The sequence below is a fragment of the Sarcophilus harrisii genome, chromosome 3 (genome assembly GCF_902635505.1).
Source record: "Sarcophilus harrisii chromosome 3, mSarHar1.11, whole genome shotgun sequence".
NCBI classification, from domain to species: domain Eukaryota; kingdom Metazoa; phylum Chordata; class Mammalia; order Dasyuromorphia; family Dasyuridae; genus Sarcophilus; species Sarcophilus harrisii.
The window spans coordinates 80,313,884-80,332,850 of NC_045428.1; the positions used below are offsets into that span (position 1 = coordinate 80,313,884).

The window sequence follows — 18,967 nt, forward strand, 5'->3', positions numbered from 1 at the left end:
TTCTCATTTATAGTAGACGTCCAGTCTTAGGTGTTCCTGACTATGGTATCTTGGTATTTGAACTACTTTAGCTTTGACAAAAGATGGATTCTTTCTTATATTCATTTTGTTCTGTTTTTAATTGATTTGTAAAGTTTTTATTTACAATCTCTTGAATTAGAAGGTTTGGGCTTTTGTTTTAATTGTTTTTTTCTAGGTCAGTTTTTATAGCAAATTCCTTAAATTTCCTTCTATTTTAAGTCTTACTATTTCTTGCTCTCATGACATTCATTCACAACAATCATTGATTTCACTTTGCTCCGTTCTGATTTTCAAGGTATCTTTTAAGATAAAATCTTAAAAGATAAGCATTTTTTATTCCAAGTCATCTATTATTCTTTCATTCTCAAACTTAGAAATTTTTTTTCATTTATCTATTGTTTCATTTCTTCTAGTTATTCACATATGCCTTATGGGAAAGTATCTCTATTAAAATTCTTTATACTGATCTGATCTTTTATTTATCCATTTTTCCAGGCTTAGTTCATGAATTAGGGCTAATCTCCTACTCCACATGTACAAATGGTGGGGTGGTTGGCCCTGCTCAATTTGGATCTGGGTTACCTGGCTTGGTGAGCTAAGTGTCTCCTATCCATAGAACCTTGGGCCTGCTCTGTCTTTAGTCTGAATACTGCCTCTGACCTAATTGTTCACAGGCATTCCCAGTGGCTGCCACGTTTGACCATTTCCAGGGTACCCTTAGATCTGGCTATTTGTAACACCTCTACTACCTCTGGAACTTGGCCATCTTTTTTGCCTGTTCTGACACTGGCATTTCTGATAGCTTTTCCTATTGACTGAGATTCTAGTGGAAAAGTCAGTTTATATAGTTTCTTTTGGGGCTGTGTAGTTAAATTATTAAGTTTTATTAAGCGAGTTCTGTGGGGGAACTAAGCTTTCTGATTTCATTTAGGTAGGCAAGCAGTTATCTTTGCAAAGAAAGTCTGATACTCTCTAGTTCCAATTTAAAATTTCTTTAAAAGTTAAAGGATAATTACACAATATGTACCTCATTTTTAATGATTTAGAAACTTTTAGGTTGTGGGTTCTTAACATTTTTAGTGTACCATTGTCCTATTGGTAATCTAATAAAATCTGTGGACTCCTCAGTCATAAAAGTAAATATGTAGAGAAATTAATCATATTGAAATACAATGATCAAAGTCTTTTTATTTTTGTTTTTTGGTTTGTTTTTTTTTAAGTTCTTGGCACGCAGATTAAAAGAATCCCTGTAGATTAACATACAGTATTTGTATGTTAATAGTGGCTGTGCCTGCAGTGTCATGAGGAAGCTGTAGTCAGGCCAGGAAGCTTGTGAATTAAGCTCTTTTTTTCCATTTTAGAAATCTTTTTCTCCTTCATCCCACCCCAAAACAAGAAAAATGATCATTTTAATATAACTTTCCGAGGATATACTATTACAGCTTGAAGAATTGGGAAAAGATAATTGAAGACAGCTAGATGGCTCAATAGATAGAGTACTGGACCTGAAATCAGGGACACCAGAATTCAAACCTAACCTCGGACACATATTTGTTTACCATCTTAATCCCTTGGAGAAGGAAATGGCAAACCACTTAAGTATTTTTGTCAAGAAAACCTCATAAATAGTGTGGTCTGCAGGGTCACAAAATATCAGGCACAATTTAATGACTAATTGGGTTAAATGACAATTAGTGCCTAATGTCCTTCAGAAAATTTTTTTAATATTTTGATTTGGAAATGAGCTATGATTCATACAGTTATCATGTGAAATTTATTACTTTGTTTCTAACATATAAAATGAGGACTGGCATTTTAGAACTATAAATTTTTTTTTTGGTTCTAGAATTTCTTAATATATTTCTTTATATTAAAAAAAAAATGGAATTTCCCACAATTTTTTCTTTCCTTTGCACTAGTCTGTCAAGGTAAACTTCCAACTTTTTTTGCGTGAACCTTCATTTTGAGGGACTTGGATTTAGAAGGGCTTAATAAAGAAAGCCTTAGGGCAGGGATCCTCAAACTTTTTAAGTAAGGGGCCAGTTCACTGTCCCTCAGACTGTTGTAGGGCCGGACTATAATAAAAACAAAAACTTTGTTTTGTGGGCTTTTAAATAAATAAACTTCATAGCCCTGGGTGAGGGGGATAAACGTCCTCAGCTACCACATCTGGCCCATGGGCTGTAGTTTAAGGACCCCCTGCCTTAGGGTGACAACTGTATCAGAGAAGAAAAGACAAGTAGATCTTCAGTAATTAGAATCGATTAAAGTAGTGAACAAATCCAAGTTAGAAATAGCAATTCAGGAAATCTGGCGATCTTTCATTTTGATAATCACAGGGACATATTTGGGATTTTGTCATGTTACCACAAACTATACAAGATAAACAGAAATAAACAAAAAACTGAAATAGAACTGTAACTCCCTCATCAGCCTATTTATGCATATGATCTTAAAATTTCTCTATCCAACTCAGTCTTTCTCCAGAGCTTCATGCTTACATTATTAGTGGTCCCTCCAAAGAGTACAATATGCAGATAACTATGTTAGATGGAAGGACACAGATTTTCAGTTCTTATTTTTAAAAAAAGGCATAATCTCTTCCCTTAATTTAGTGATCTAATGGGGGGTACTACAGTATACCATAGAAAGTCATGTAATTACCATAGAAGTATTTTACCATAGAATAGTGATCTCATTGAGCCTTTTGTCAAGAAGACCTCTGCTTCCAAAAAGGAAAATGTTTGGTTTTTTAAAGATTGATTCACTGCTTATTATATATTTATATAGTTGCTTTTGCATTGCTGTTACTTCCCAGTAACTGGGAACCTTCCCTATAACAAAGCCATAGCTAAGCAAAAACAAATGTCCAACAAGTTTGACAAACTGTGCTTTGTTCTCTACATTGTATACCTAGAGGTGGAAGGTATATTTTATCATCAGTTACTCTGTAGTCAGAGTTTGTGATTGTACTGATTCAAATAATTATGTCCTTTTATTTTCTATCATTTTTCTTGTCTCTGCTTATTTTGTTCTTTGTTATTTTGGATGTCTTCCTAAGTTTTCTGAGTTTTTCATAGTGTTTCTAACAGTTCAATAATGCATCTTTATATTCTCATTCTAAACTTTGCTTAGCCATTCCACAACTGATAGACTACCCATTTTGTTTCTGGTCTTATGCTAAAACAAACAGTATTCCTATGAATACTTTGGTACATATGGAACCCTTCTCTCTATTTTTGATCATCTTGGGACATACTCAGAAGTTATATTACTAAGTCAGAAAGTATGAACAACCTGCACTTTTATTTCATAAATAACAAATTTATTTCCAGTGCAGTTGAAACAGCTTACACTAATGTCATATTAGTTGCCTCTCTCCCCACATGGATTGTTTTTTGCCCTTTATTCTCTTCTCCAGTTTTCTAGGAATGAAGTGAAAACTGAGTTGACTTTTTCTTTGCATTAATCTTATTAATAAATTGAAGCCTTTTTATGTTGATAATTTGTATTTCTTCTTTTGAAAATTATTTATGGTTTTTGATTTATAGATATTTGAATCTTTTTTTCTATATCTTGGCTTAACAGCTTTTATCTAAACTGTTTGTAATAAACATTTTTTCTTCCATAATTCTCCATAATTTCTCTTCTTATTCTAATTATATAGTTTTTTGCCTGCCATCTATGTCTTATTTTCTTGTCTCAGTTCTGCTCATTCCACTCTTTTGGCAATTTTCCAGCATCGTATAATGCAAAACACAGAATTTCAAGATTCTGAATTAAGTCATTTAATGAGGAATTAGCTTAAATTATTTCCAAGTTCTCTTAAAATCTAATTTCTATGATCCTATAATCTGATAGTTCCTTGTTTTATAGTACTTAATATTATTCACTTTTTTCCCTCATCCCTTTTCTCCTTTCTTTTGACTTGCACTCACTTAAAAAAATATATTGCATGAAACATGAAAGTTTTACTGAATACTGTTAGGAAAACACTAACATAAGTCATACAAGATAGTCTGTTCCCTTTATATATGAGAGGCAGCATGGTATAGTGGAGAAAGCTGATCTCTCAATATTAAAAAAAAAAAAAAAAAAAAAAAAAAAAGACATACCTCTGGTACAGCTTGCCTCTATCATGCCAGAAAAGTCACTTCAGGAACCCACTTGAACTCTCTTAAAGCTCTAAGTTGCATCTAATATGCTCCTCTATATTGGTAAGGAATATTTCTTCACCAGGAGTTTCTTACACCAGGGAAAATTCCGGTACAACCCAGAAGGAAACTGATGCTTCAGAGCTAAAATTAATAATCAAAGATTTATAGAAATGTTAATAATAATGTTGTTTAATTATATACATTTCTATACTCCTCTGTGTAATTGTGAGAGTGCACCTAGTACCAAAGAATATCAGATGTAAGTAACTATTAGAGTGCATAGTGCTATAGAATAACTCAGTGAATCTCCAGTAATAATTATTTTACTTATTTATGAAATAATGATGTCCAAATTATGATATGTGACTAGTTGAGACAAAACACACATGCTACATAAAATAACTATCGATGAAAGACATCTTGTGGTTACAAAAGTAAGATCTGAAGATGACTTTGAAGGTAGGTGTGAGATTTGTTCAAAGAGGGAAAACTTAAACAAACAGCATTAAGTTAAGGGGAAAATGACCAGGGCATGTTCTAGGACCACAAAGACCAGGCTGTAGAAACAAGGTTTAATTTGGGGAGATTGTTGGAGATTAAATTAGGCAAATAGAATTGGATTGTGGAATATCAGGGATTTTAGATTTAGGAGTTTGGCTTTCATCTAATGGGTATCAGTCAAGGCTTTTGAATTGTTGAGTAGCATGAAGAAATTAGTATTTTAGAGAGATGAGTATCAGTGTACAAGATGAATTGAATGACAGAGAGACTAGAAATAGTGAGGTCAGTTAATAACCTTTTATTCAAGTTGTTCTAATTAAGAAGTAGTAAAGCCCTAGGATGATTTAGTGATAGTATTGGAAATGAAAAAAAGAGAGATATATAATTATTTGATTTTGATTCTTTTTTTTGTTGTTGTTGTTGTTGTTTTTACATGATAGTGAGCAATGTTATTACATTCATACAGGAAATTTATTTTCATTTCCTCTTCCTTTCAGTATTCATTTTCCTCCCTTCTACATAATAATAAGAACATGTCTTTTTCTACCTCTCCATATCTATTATTTTTCTCCCTCCTGAATTTTCACAGCATTTTAGTTCTATGGGATGTGCCAGCAAGCAGGCCAAGTATCAGATTGACTTCATGGAAGAAGAGACTGAGCTAACTCCTGTAAGTTATTGTGTGACCATGTCTATAAGCCCCTATTTATATATCAATGAGGAGTCATCCCACTAAATCATACTGATGTTGAAATATATCTTCTGGTACTACAAGTTTTTGAATCTCTTTATATATGTCAAAATAAGTAACTTGCAATTACTTTGGTGTACAATATCATTTAATTTTTTTTTAAGTAACGATATTAAAAATATAAGTAGAGAAATGCTGTTACTAGACTGCTTACCACTTTTATGAAAACATGATACCACATGCTGCCTTCTGGCTTTGAAAAATTATTGTTTTGAAGATAGGGAAAGAAGAAAAAGGAAAACAATCAGGTATATGTATTAATCCAATCAGATAAATTGTTTATACTACAATTCAGCTGGATATTTGAGTGAAATTGCTACCTCCTTAATACTGTTGCTTTGCTAAAAAATAGAATTATCTTTACTCTCCTCCTTAAATGTATTTCCTTCTCCTTTACTCTGTCATTATCTTGTGATGGCCTAATGTGTCCTTGGTGAGTAATGTAAGTACCGCACTTTAATTAGTTTGTACAAATAAATAGTTCCAAAAATAAAATACATTTTTGATAAATGTTTTGACTAATGTTAATGTCCTCAGGGTTTTTATTGAAAGAATGCTTTTATACAGAAAGTACTTTATTCAATTCATTTAATATTTCCTTTCAAGATTACTGTTTGAAGTTAGGTCAGTAGTTATCATTTATTAAGTTCTTAGTGTATGCCAAGCACTGTGCTAAACTGCTGGGAATAGAAAAAAAAAGAATGGTTAAAAAAAATTAGCCTCTAATCTCAAAGAGCTTATTCTGACAAAAGACAACATGCAAATAAATTTGTGTATACAAGATATATAAAAAACAGATGAAAAATAATATTAGAAAGAGAAAACATTAGAAGCATAAGAGGGACCAAGAAAGTCTTTTACAGAAGATGGGGTTTGAGTTGAGTCTTAAAGGAGTCCAGGGAAAGAGTTAGATGTAAAAAGAGAGAGAGAGCATACTAGAAATGGAGAACAGCTAGTGCAAAGGCACAGAGACTGGAGGTGAAATGTTATTTTCCAGGTGTTTTCATGGATAAAAATAAGAGAGGGCCAGATCATGAAGAGCTTTAAATGCCAAAGGACTTTATATTTGATCTTGGAGACAGTTGGGAACTATGGGAGCTCATTAAACGTGAGAGTGACCTAGTCGTACCTACTTTTTAGGGAAATCATCTTTGCAGCTAAATAAAGGTTGGATTGGAATGAAGAAGGACTTGAAGTGGGGAGACCAGTTAGAAGTCTATTGTAATAGTCCAGGTAAGAGGTGATGAAGCCCTGAGGTTATCTATGTATGATTAGAGAGAAATAAATGTATAAAAGAAATGATGTGAAGGTAGAAATGGTAAGATCTGCCAATAGATTGAATATATTGAGTGACAGTGAGGAGTCATAAATGGCACTGATGCTATAGAGTTAATCAAGTAGGAATAGGATTATCCTCTACAGTATTAGGAAAATTTATAAAGGAGGAGATTTGGGGAAAATATGAGTTCTGTTTTAGCCATATTGAGTTTAAAATGATGGTTGAATGAAAAAGAATTTGGAGATGAAAGGAAATTTGTTTCTCATGAAGCCAGAATTCTAGAGGGCACAGTGAAAGAGAGAGAGGTAGAATGGAGCAGAACGTTTTGGAAAATAATTGAGATGGACAAGCATGAGGCAGTGAAGGATGCCAAGGGTAGAGAATGCGGTTTCTACAACTGCAACTGGAGGTTCAAGATCACTGGTACAGAGCAAGTAGAAGGGAATGGAAATATGTTGACCATTGAATGGTGAATGTAGGCAGTCTCATTGACTAGAGAGGAGGCCATTAAGAGAGACAAAGAGAAGTTTAGCCAAAGTATAGCAGGAGTAAGATTTGTGAACCTAGATTTAACATACTTTCAATAAGTTGTTAAGATCCTTCTAGAAACCAGAAAGGTGCATATAGGTGGCAGAAATGGAAAAAATGCAAAACAGACTTTGTCCTTAGAGAGCTTACATACTAATTATTGGAGAACATATGCACACATAAGTATATGGAAAATAGATACAAGATGATATTGCTCGAAAGGCCACTAACAGTATGGTGGGGGTGAGGTTAGAAAGCTGTAATATAGAAATTACTGCTTGAAATGAATCTTGATGGCAACTATCTATGGATTCTCAGGCATAGAAGTGATGAGAGAGAGTACATTCCAGGCATAATGGGCAGCCATTGCAGACCCTACATGGAAATTGAAATGCCTTGTCTGAGAAACAGTAAAAAGACCCAATTGACTGGATTGTATGTAGGGCAGGGCTCATGTTTAATGACGGAAGGGTATGTTGTGGTGAGACTAGAAAAGGTTTTAGATATCTTTGTAGAAGAATTGGGGAACCACGGGAGTTTATTGATTAAAGGAATAATATGATCAGCCCTATGCTTCAGGATGATTACTTTGATATCCTTGGGGAGGATGGACTGAAGTGGTACAGTAGAAGCAGAAAGACCTACTAAGAAATTATTACAATCATAAGGATGAAGATGGTGTTTGGTTCATTATTTGATGCTTGCTATTATTGCATCTCTATTATAATTTCTTCTCTGAAACTACTAAGCTTTTTTAGTATATAGTATATAACTTTGTGATCAGAATTACTGTCTCAATCTTGAGTTATATATTATTGCCCCCTGGTGGTTAAGTAATATATACTGTATTTGTTAATTTACTGACCAGAAAAGTGTCTTGAAATTTTAGGGCTAATAGATCAAATTCATTTGAGAAGATTTTAAGGAAAAACAGTACCCAAGAAACTGAAAATGATGCTTAGATTTATTTGTAATTTGATGATAACATCAATTTTATTAAACCTACTTTATGAGACTTTTTAATTTGAATGGTACTATAGGACAATAAATAGAATAGCTGGATTTGGAGTCAAGAAGACCTGAGTTCAGTACTCTCTTTTAAATTAAATAGTCCTGTGGCATTTTTTTTTTTTGCATGTGTGTAATTTCATAAAACAAGCTTGAAACGAAAGTTTTTTTCATTTCTTAAAATCAAGCAAAAATCACATAGTGGCAGGTTTCACCAACTTAGAAGTACTTTAAATATAGGCCTTATGACATTTGAGGACCAGGTTGGTTCTAAGTATAGAGAGGCTCATTATCAGAATATTGGATTGTAAAATATTCAAAAACCAAAACAGATTAAAATAGCCCTAAGTCCAGTCTAGCATCATTTTACTTTTGTATTGATGATGGTATGGTTATGGCAAAGGGAACAGAGGGTATTAAGAATCACCTAGTTTTTCAAAAATTTATATAAAATAATTTTACTCTTCAGCTTCCCCCCCTTCCCCTTCTTTAATCTTTGCTATAAGGATGACTCACTATTTGGGATACGATATACATTGCATATTTTCATATCCTTATATATTTTCATTTTTACTATAAATTTAACAAGCATCATGAACATTTCAACATACAAAGAATAATAGAAGCTTATATATGAAACTAAACTATTACTTTTTAAAAGCTTATATTACATGAAATTTAAAGTTTACATTAAATCAAAAACTGCTCAGTTTATCTGGATCCCCTGTTGAAGTTCCCCTCTGTTTCTCCTTCTGTATGTGTGTGGGAGCAGTTGAGGAATGTGAGGGGGAGTGTTTTTAATGTTTCATTGACACTTTTTTCCTTTTTCTTTCATCACTGTCTGATGTCTGAAAACGTATATTTTATTTTACACCTTTATTGACTCTCTGCCAAGACATGAAAAGTATTCATAATCTCTTGGAATTTGATGTGGAGTTGGGGAGGAGCGAAGAAGAGCATTGTATCAATTCAGCATTTTTAAGTCTTTCAAAGTAGTTTTCCATTACACTGTATATATTATTCTTCTATTTTTTGCTCACTTTGGGTCAGTTCATATAAGTTTTCCAAGATTTCTTTGAATCTGTTATAGTCATAATTTCTTGCAGTAGCAAATGATAATGTAATAAATATATTTAAATACAACAGATAACATTATTTGTTTAGCCATTCCCCATCGATAGGCACTCGCTGTGTTTCTTGTTCTTTTCCACACCAAAAAAGAACTGTTGTATTTTCATACTATAGGTCTTTTCCTTATGCCTGACCTTTTTGTTCATGTTTGTGTATGCATGTGGCAAGGAGTGGTATCACTAGACTCAATAGTATATATATTTTAATGATTTTTTTAATACATTTCCAAGTTTCTTTCTAGTATAGTTGGAACAATTCATATCTCCACCAATATTGTATCATTGTATCTATGCTCCCCTATGTCCTCCAACACTTGCCATTTCTTTGCCAATCTGATGTTTATAAGATAGAAACTTAACAGTAATTTTCATTTGTATCTTCTTTTATTCAGTGTGATTTGGTGCATTTTTCATATGATTATTGGTGGCCTGCATTTCTTCTTTAGAAAATAGCCTATCCATATCTTAATCTTATATATTTGTAATAGTGCTCTCTATATCTTGTATATCAGACTTTCTCAGATATATTTGTTGCAAAGATATTTTTGTTCCAATTATTTTATTTCTAATTCTAACTGTTGATAATGCTTGTGCAAAAACTTTTCGATTTAATATAGTACAAATGACAATTTTATCTTCTACGCTCTCTCTATCCCTTATTTGGAAATTAAATCTGGGCGGAGGTATATATTCAGAAATGAAGGTAAAATAAAAAGAGAAGACAACAGGAAAAAATATAAATTTTTTTAAAATGATAACTGTTCATCCTCCTTGTGGTCTGGACTTGCATTTCCCCCCACATTTTTGTGGGAAAATGTGTGAACAGTACAGGATAAAAAGCCATAGAAAATAGAAAGGCAGTGATTTGTAGTAGTGTTCTGGAGTTGAAGATGATTGAGCTAGCTAAATAAGTTGAAAAATACTAGGAAAATCAATTTAGGTGTGAAAGGCCCCTAGATTTGGAGCTGGAAAGGATTTCAGATATCACTGAGTTTCAAATCCTTGTTTTTATAGAGAAGGAAGTTTATCTTGCCATAGGTCACACAGCCACTAAGATTTGAATCTGGATCTTCTGACTCCAAATTCAACTGCATTATGTCTTGATAAGTTTTTAGGAAAATTTTTAGTTATCTTTTTAATAGATTTTAAGTGGAGATAGCTTTGTTTTTTTTAAAGTCAAGGAATTTCTTTTTTTTTCCATAGTTTGAATTTTTTTATATTAATAAACCCATTGGAGGGGAAAGGAATTCCATGACCAGGTACATTATGATACTGATTATAATGAAAACAACCAGTTATACTGCAGCAGTTTACATTGGAGTTTGCTAAATTAACACTGCTATGCTCCTACTTTGGAATGATTTTTTTTTTCTACATAGATTAGGTTTATTTGAAAGATTCCAAAAGGGGGGAAATCATTCTTGCAACACACATTAAAAAGTAGTAAAAGGATAAAAATATAAACTCATTGCAATCTTATTGGAGAAAGCAACCTTAAATTACAGGATTTTTTTAAAATAGTTCTATTGACCATCATTAGAATGACTGCTGATTTGGAAGTCAAGGAGTTGTATTTTATTTAATCATGGAACTTTGGGGTAGTCTTAAGTATTACTGAAAGATTCTTAAAATTTTAACTTATTACCATTATTTTTCAATATATACATATTTGTACATTACTAGAAGATAATCATTTATTTGCTCTATGAGCTTTAGGGGCATCTACATTTCTTTAAGGTGAGGAGAAAGCAGCAATTGCTGTTATCTGAAAACCACCTGCTTTGTGGATGTAGTCCCTATCAAGTTTAGAAGTTTAGGGGACTTAAGAAGGACATTCTTGCTTTGTCTATTTTATATTTACTCATTTTTTTAAAAATCCACAAAGCCTACACTGACCCCTTTTGCCTTTTTTTCTCTCTTTCTGTACAAGCATTCCTATCTGGACAGGGAAACCTCCCTCCTTCTGAGAAACATTGCAGGAAAACCTTCTCATTTGCTGACCAAGGTGATGCTTCTTCTTTCTGCCTGCATGTGATTGTCGCTTTGAGGGAGAATACAATTCTTATAATTTGGATGTGCTCCTTGATTATCGCTTTCTTGTTGTGGCACCTTTGTCTTTGTAAATTGACTTTTTCTGCAGTGGAAAGTGATTGCTTAATATTAATAACTCTTGGAGAAAGAAGGTTCTTTTAAGAAATTCTCTAATAACTTTTCGTTCAGCTTTCTAATATTGATAATGACTGGCATTCCTCCCATATGTATTATAATATGAAAAGAACAATTTCTTTAAAAGCTTTTTGGTGTTTTTCCATTATAATAGTTTTATTCTTTTGAAGTCTAACATATTAATTTTCATTTATCTATTGGTGGAATTATCCCTACAGAACTTTTTCCCCCTGTGACAAATCTTGCTTTCAAATTCTTATTTCTTCTATTACCAAACTACTTCTATTTTTTACTTGAACAAAATCTTGATTTACTCTAGCCAAGCATTAGCTAGAAGAAACATCTATAACATTTTATTACTTAATTCTACATCCTCAAAAATATACACGTGCAACTAGACTTACTGAAGATGGATTTCCTTTGGAAAGGTATTTTGCCTTTTTCTTACAAGTAATGATTTCTGTTTCCATCACTGAATTAGTAACCTGGACTGCCTCACAGTATAACTTCAGTTTTTGGTTTAAAATACTATGGTAGAATCCCCAAGATAGCAGATAAATTGCATTCTCTGGGTATAAAGTTATTTAAAAATCAAGTAATTTTTTTTTTAAATTATGTATATTTTGGATTTGGATGCAACTGACCTTGTGATTAATAATTCATTGTATTTGATATTATATTTAGCTACAGTTAGTCACTTAGAATATAAGTGAGTGACATTTTTTTAGATATAAATTTGAAGCACTTGTATTAAGGTTGATTAATGTAAGGATTAAAAACATTTCTGTAAAATGTAGTGTATTTATGAAACCTTCACCAAGAATTCATTCACAACTAAAACATGGTAGTAATAATAATGATGATGATAAAAATGATGTTGAAGCAGTGCATTTCCCGAGTACCTTTTAAATAATCAGAAATCAGATTATGATCAACCTGGTTTTCAGGGGAAAGTGTTTTATATTGTAAATTTTTTTAAATGGGGTAAATTAGATCTATGATGTGTATGATAGATACCTCTGATTATATTGTTTTTAATGCTCGTAATCCTAATTTTTCAAATTAAGCTTATTTTTACATTAAGAATGAATTGTCCATCTAACTACAATTCATTATTCATTTCAGTTGTGTCTGACTCTGTGACCCATTTAGGTTATTCTTGGCACAGATATTCAAGAGATTTGCCATTTCCCTTTTTAGTTCATTTTACAAATGGGGGAACTAAGGCAAACAGGATTAAGTGACTTGATCTTGGTAACACAGCTAGTAAGTGGTCTAAGGCCAGATTTGAACTCAAGAAGAGGAGTCTTCCTTACACTTGGCCCAGCACTGTATCCACAGTACTGCTTAGCTACTCATACCTCATTGTAACCTCTTTTTATTTTAGCTAAGATTTAGTAAAACTAATATTTAAACAATCCAGGAAGACATGGCTGGTAAGGAAAGGGATGTAGAGTGCCCTAAAGCTTCAGTAGTGAAGTCAGGCAGGTCTAGAGCCAAAACGTTTCTTTGAATCATTTTGCAAACTGAATCATTTTCCACTGCCATTGAACCAATTCACAATTCCACTTTATATAGTAGTGTTTTTGTTATCCCATAGACCTTCAAATTTGCATCATTTCAGTTTTTTATAAATTATTGTTTCCAGTTTGTGGAGTGTGGATTGAAGTCTTGAGAATTATTTTAATTTGAATTTCTCTTATTATCAGTTGGTTGGAGTATTTTTTTTTCCAGTGGTTCTTGATAGTTTTTAATTCTTTTGAAAATTTAACCACAGAATATTTATTTTTCTGATCAGTCAAGTCAACAAGCATTTATTAAATGACTATGTGCTGGAAATACAAGAGAAAAAAGTCAACAAGCTATCTATCATCTCTAAGATTTTTAATATTGAAATTCTATTCTCTCCACAGACCACTGTACTTATAACCTTCTCACTTACACTAAATCTCTGTTGCCCTTATCATGATTTAGGTTTCCCTAATCCATCCCTACTCTGCTGGTCTTCACCTATAGTCTGCTCCATTAATACTACTAGTCATTACTCTTCAACCTCTTACCCCTTGACTTTTTACCTACTTTTTTCATCATTATAAAACTTTTGAAAGTAGTCTATACATGTATTACTGAATCGTACAATAGATAATGTTCAGTCATTTTTCAGCTGTATCCAATTCTTCATGACCCCATTTGGAGTTTTCTTGGCAAAGGTCCTGGAGTGGTTTACCACATTTTCCACATGAATAATACATGAAAATATTGGGAAGCTTGGGAAAAGCAAACTGTTAAAAACTATTTCCTTGAACAGATCACATCTTTATAGTCACACAATTTACAAATACAGACAACATAAGATACTAATGTACTTATTGCTGTTTTCTTCTTCCTTCCCCAAAGCATTTGATTTTGTGGTACTATGTTATCTTTTAGTCAATACAGACATTAAAATCACAATAACATATACCTCTACTCAGATCGAATGTTATTGATATTCAGAAACTATCTATCATTGTTCATTTTTTTAACAGTGTCACTACTAACAAATTGCCCTCCAACCAGTCCTAAGTTGCATAAATAGTTAATTCTGAGAACTAACCTTTGAAAATGCAGTGCTAGTCATTTTCTTTATCAGGAACAGCAGAGCCTTCTACCTACAGTGTCATAATACCAATAGGCAGAGAAAAATAATAACATTCGTTAACAATAATAATGTTGTTCAGTTGTTTCAGTTATGTCCAATTCTCTGTGACCCCACTGGAGGTTTTCTTTGCAAAGATACTAGAGTGATTTGAAGGCAAACAGGATTAAGTGACCTGCTCAGGGTCACATAGCTAGGAAGTATCTGAAGCCAATTTGAATTCAAGAAAATGAGGTTTCCTGACCAGGCCTACCACTCTATCCACTATGCCATCTATCTGTAGTAGTCATAATAGCTCAAATTTATTTAACACTTTCATTCTTGCAAAGTGCTTTACAAATATTATTTCATTTTATCTTCCCACCAACGTGCAAGATAGGTGCTATTGTTATCCCCATTTTAGATGTGAAGAAACTAAAGCAGAAAAAGGTTGTGCCTTGTTCAGGGTTACATGACTGGTAAATGACTAAGGCTGAATCTGATTCCTAGCCTGGCACTCTATTCACTGTACCCAACCACTTCTAGATGTGTAGATGCATTTGTGATTTTGTTGCCTTCTAATCTCAGATGCCATTATGGTATTAGAGCTTATCCTTTATCAGTGACTGACCAAAAAAAAAAAAAAAAAGACCAAGAAGTGGCCGTTCTAGGCCTTCCTATTTTCCTCTGTTTTAGGGAAGGCAATCAAACTAGTACTGTATGCCTCAGTCTCATAAAGTTTTTTCATTGCAAATAATCTGTCTTTATACTTTCCTTAGTGACTATATAAGTCACTTAGCTGTGACATTGAATTTCAGATGGTAGGCAGTCAGTGATATTCATTAGGCATGTGAATACTTTGGGAAGTTGACATAAACTAATTTTCATCAAATCTTGAGGCATGCTAATTTTAGTCTGATTTGTTCTCGGATTAGTGATTGCAAGAATTAGTGACATCAAACTTTGTTTCCATTTCTTTTGGCTACTGTATCTTTTTCTTAGTTTTCAAATTTTTATACAAAATGAAGATGCTAGAGCATTGACTTTCTTATAATCAAGAGTTGTCCATCCAGTTTTTATCCTTAACGTAAATTGGCGGGGGGGGGGGAGGCTTGGTTTTTGATGGTCTTTGATGGTTATGAAAAGAATTTTTCAGGAGACAATAGTTTGCTTTTTCCATTTTAGTAAAGAAAAGAAGTTAAAGTTATTTTGGTCTGTTTAATTGTTATTAATGCTTAATATGACCAAAAGGGTGAAATAAGGGAGGAATTGAGGTAAAGTACTGAGAGACCACAAAATCTAAGAATGTGATGTGGTGGTATTGCTGGTGCTATTGCTGTTTTCCCCTGGGCTTTGGGGAAACATTGTCAATAAAAAGATAATGGAAAAAATCAAGACAAATTAGGGAATACTAGATTTAGAGCTAGAAAGGATCATATACTTCAAGACTCTCATTTTACCACGAGGAAAATAAGCTTCAGAAAAGTGGCCAAAAGTTATACTCAATGATAACTGAGCTAATAGGTAGACTAGCGAGAATTCAAACACAGCACTGGGAACTCTGGAGAAAGCCCTGTGCTGAAATCCAGAAAGACTGCCTGATTTATCTAGTTCTCATGTATCTGATAGACAGTAGCTGAGATTTGAGCCAGTGTTCTCTGATCTTATCAGTACTTTCTCGATTTTACCATGCCTTAGAAATAACTAACATAGATTTTTGTGAATTTTTTTTTAATCTTCAGTTCTTTTAAGTTTTTTTTATTAGAATTTATCATCAGTGATCATTTGTTAACCAGTCTTTTGGTATTATGTTGTATTAAGTATAGCCTGTTTAGGAAATATGACAAAATGTGTACAATGGATCCTTTCCTCTTTTCTATGTGAAGTCATCTTGCTCAATTTCTAAAGGCAAAAAACAGTCTTATGACCTAATAGTAAGGCAAATAGTAGGCAAAACATGCCCTCTAAAGCAGACATTGTTTGAGACTCACACAAAAATATTAACTACCTTAAGGGTTTCATATAAATATTTTCTTATAAAATTGTTGAAGTTGAAGTTTAAATATCTTCCATTAAAATATACAATGAAAAATAAGTTATGTTTTACTTATTTATTTGGATGAGTCAATCTTTTCATTATTAAATGAGCACACCTTTACAAAATAAGTCAATCTTATCTACACCTCAGCACCTTCAAAATAAAATGCTCTGTTCTTTGCCTAGCTGGGTTTTCAGGTAGTATTTCAGGCTGGAGCTTTACACTTTTGTTAATTCTTCAACTTCTTTTCAAGGATCAGATTCCGGGCAAACAAGCCCACTGCTCTCCCCAATATACTTGTTTCACTCACTGTCTAACAAAATAGTAAATACAAAGCATGAAACAAGGGAAGCAACCCAGAATGAGGAATGATGTAGGTAAGGAACTAGGTGGGACAGGATCTTTAGCTACTAGCAAAATCTTGTGCAAAGGCATGGGACAGATCTATTAAACATAGCAGACTTTTCATTGTCCTGATACTTAATGAAAAATGGCATGTGAATTGTTTTTGGAGCCAAGTACTATAAACAATATTTAACCACTGTTTTGAAGGACTTAGCTAATCTTACTAACTATAATCTAGTCTGTATTTCAGATGAGGGTGGATTGGGAGTTAGAAAAGAGGTTAGTGGAGAGGAGCCAGTGGAATTGAAATATTCATCTGGGCTTTGTTCCTCTTAAATTCTATAGTAAGTAATAAAATTAGGGTTTTTCTTTAGATGTCTCACCTATGTGAGACCTTAAACTTTTTAAATCATCCTGTACTGGAAAAGGTTTTACTTTTTTAAGGATTTTTTTTAAATTTGGAGATTACTGCTACAGCATTAATATGGCCAGTTCTCAGAAATTGCAAGTAAGTATGGATATTAGCATATAAAATGTTCTTTTAGGAAAACTAGAAAAATAGTTAAACTATAAATTAATTCTTGGTTATTTTATTCTAATCTTTTGAGAACTTTTTAAGGAATTCATATCTAAAAAGTTCCTGAGACTTTTACAGTTAACTTTTTTTTTAATCTAGCAAGGGATGAATATGCATCAGCCAGAATTTACTAACATGAAGTACAACTGACTGCTCTATTTTTATGTAACAGGCTGCATTTATATTTGCATTCTTTTTAAAATGAAAATATGCCTGTATTGTAGTTTTCATATTCACAAATAAAAACAGACTTTACTTTTTCTACTAAATATAGTGTCTTGAAAATGTTGTCTCAGAATGACTGGGGGAAAAAAACTAGTTTTAGTTTTTTCAATTCTAGCTGAACTAGAGTTCAGCTGCTCTGCTTTGCAGAGATTTTACATTTAGGAAGGTTGCATTAAGAGCAAAGATTTGTCAATAAACAAAATCATCACAATGTTTTAGATTCTAAATAATTTCCTCATAATGAAACTATAAAGTCTTTCATATTTGATAGAATCAAATTTAGCATAATCTTAGAATATGTAACTTAACCACCATATTACAAAACTAATTCATTTTGGTGACTAAATTAGTCTGTTAGGATGGATTTTGTAAAATGCTGTCTTCTGTAATAATCATCCATGTTTTCATTTTTTTTCTTTCAAAATATATATTCTATACATTTAAGCATGGAGAAACTGCATACTTTTAAAAATTCATTCCTTGGACTAACCCTAAGCATTTTTTTTTTTTAATGTAACTTTCAAAATATTTGCTAATATTCTGGGCATTTCTTTAATTCAATTATCTCATGTTCATAGGAAGAACAGGCAGCCAAAGTGAAGGCAGAAAAGATCCGAGAGGCCCTGGAGAAGATTAAAGAAGCCCAAGTGAAGAAGGTGACTTAGGGCTTTGGGTTGGTTTGGGGGTTTATTAATATATAAAATGTCTACTTTGACATAATGGATTTTAACAGTCTTATCAAAGGAAATAAGTTTAAAGTTTTTCACATAAAAAACAATTTCTTGAGACCAGCCTAATCTTAATTAGAATAGCAGCCTGATTTGTAATTTCAGTCTTATGTGTACAATCTTTGTAGATGACAGTCAGATGGTACACCTGTAAGATTGTTGATAGTTCAATTAAGTAAACATTTATTAAGCATGTAAGCGTTTATTTAATTGAACTATTTTGAACTATAATTGAACTTAATTAAGTGCTTACTTAATTGAACTGTGGGCTGGACACTTACTATGTGCTGGACACTGCGCTAGGAATGGAACAAGCAAATTAAAACTATTTCTAAGGGACTACCAAATATTTGTTTCTACATTTAATTTTTAAAATTGTTTCCACCATACTTTTAAAATAGAAGACAATAATCTCTATTTTATAAGAAACTGTCAGAAGTTGCTACTTGATATATTTCACCTAGAAAACTAAAAGCATGGCTACAAATGTAGTAGCTGTTAGAGAATAGGAATCTCCTTTACATAACATTACACATTTTTTTTTAACATTGGGGTTTTTTAAGCCCTTATTTAGTTTCTTCATATTGTTTTAGATAAGTTTCCACACTGCCAGTTTTAATATAAACTTCAAATATTTTACTGCTTATTTCAAACCAGACTTTTTATTTAGGATTGGTTTTTTTCCCCTTCCCTGGGGTTTTTTTCCCCACATTCCCCTATGAATGGTTCAATGGTTCCTTGAACCATTACACACACACACACACACACACACACACCAATAAAAATTACAGAAAAAAGCTTTTTAATTGTATGTTTGTAAACTGTTTGTCAGAAAGGCAGAGAAGTAAAAGTATGTTCAATTAGTCAGGGGATTACAGGATATAGTAGGGTTTGTC

At 32.6% G+C, this 18,967-nt stretch overlaps 1 protein-coding gene across 6 annotated transcripts in view; it reads left to right on the forward strand.

Annotated features, from left to right (window-relative positions):
• RAPH1 (Ras association (RalGDS/AF-6) and pleckstrin homology domains 1) overlaps positions 1–18,967 on the forward strand; it is a 94,465-nt gene that overhangs the window by 42,848 nt on the left and 32,650 nt on the right. For 3 of the 6 annotated variants that reach the window (XM_031958246.1, XM_031958252.1, XM_031958251.1), the window contains exons 5-7: positions 5,269–5,349; positions 11,306–11,380; positions 17,922–17,999. In XM_031958246.1, the coding sequence (XP_031814106.1) occupies positions 5,269–5,349; positions 11,306–11,380; positions 17,922–17,999 (234 nt within the window). The remainder of the gene's footprint in view (positions 1–5,268; positions 5,350–11,305; positions 11,381–17,921; positions 18,000–18,967) is intronic. The other 3 variants (XM_031958248.1, XM_031958249.1, XM_031958250.1) reach the window with 3 other exon arrangements.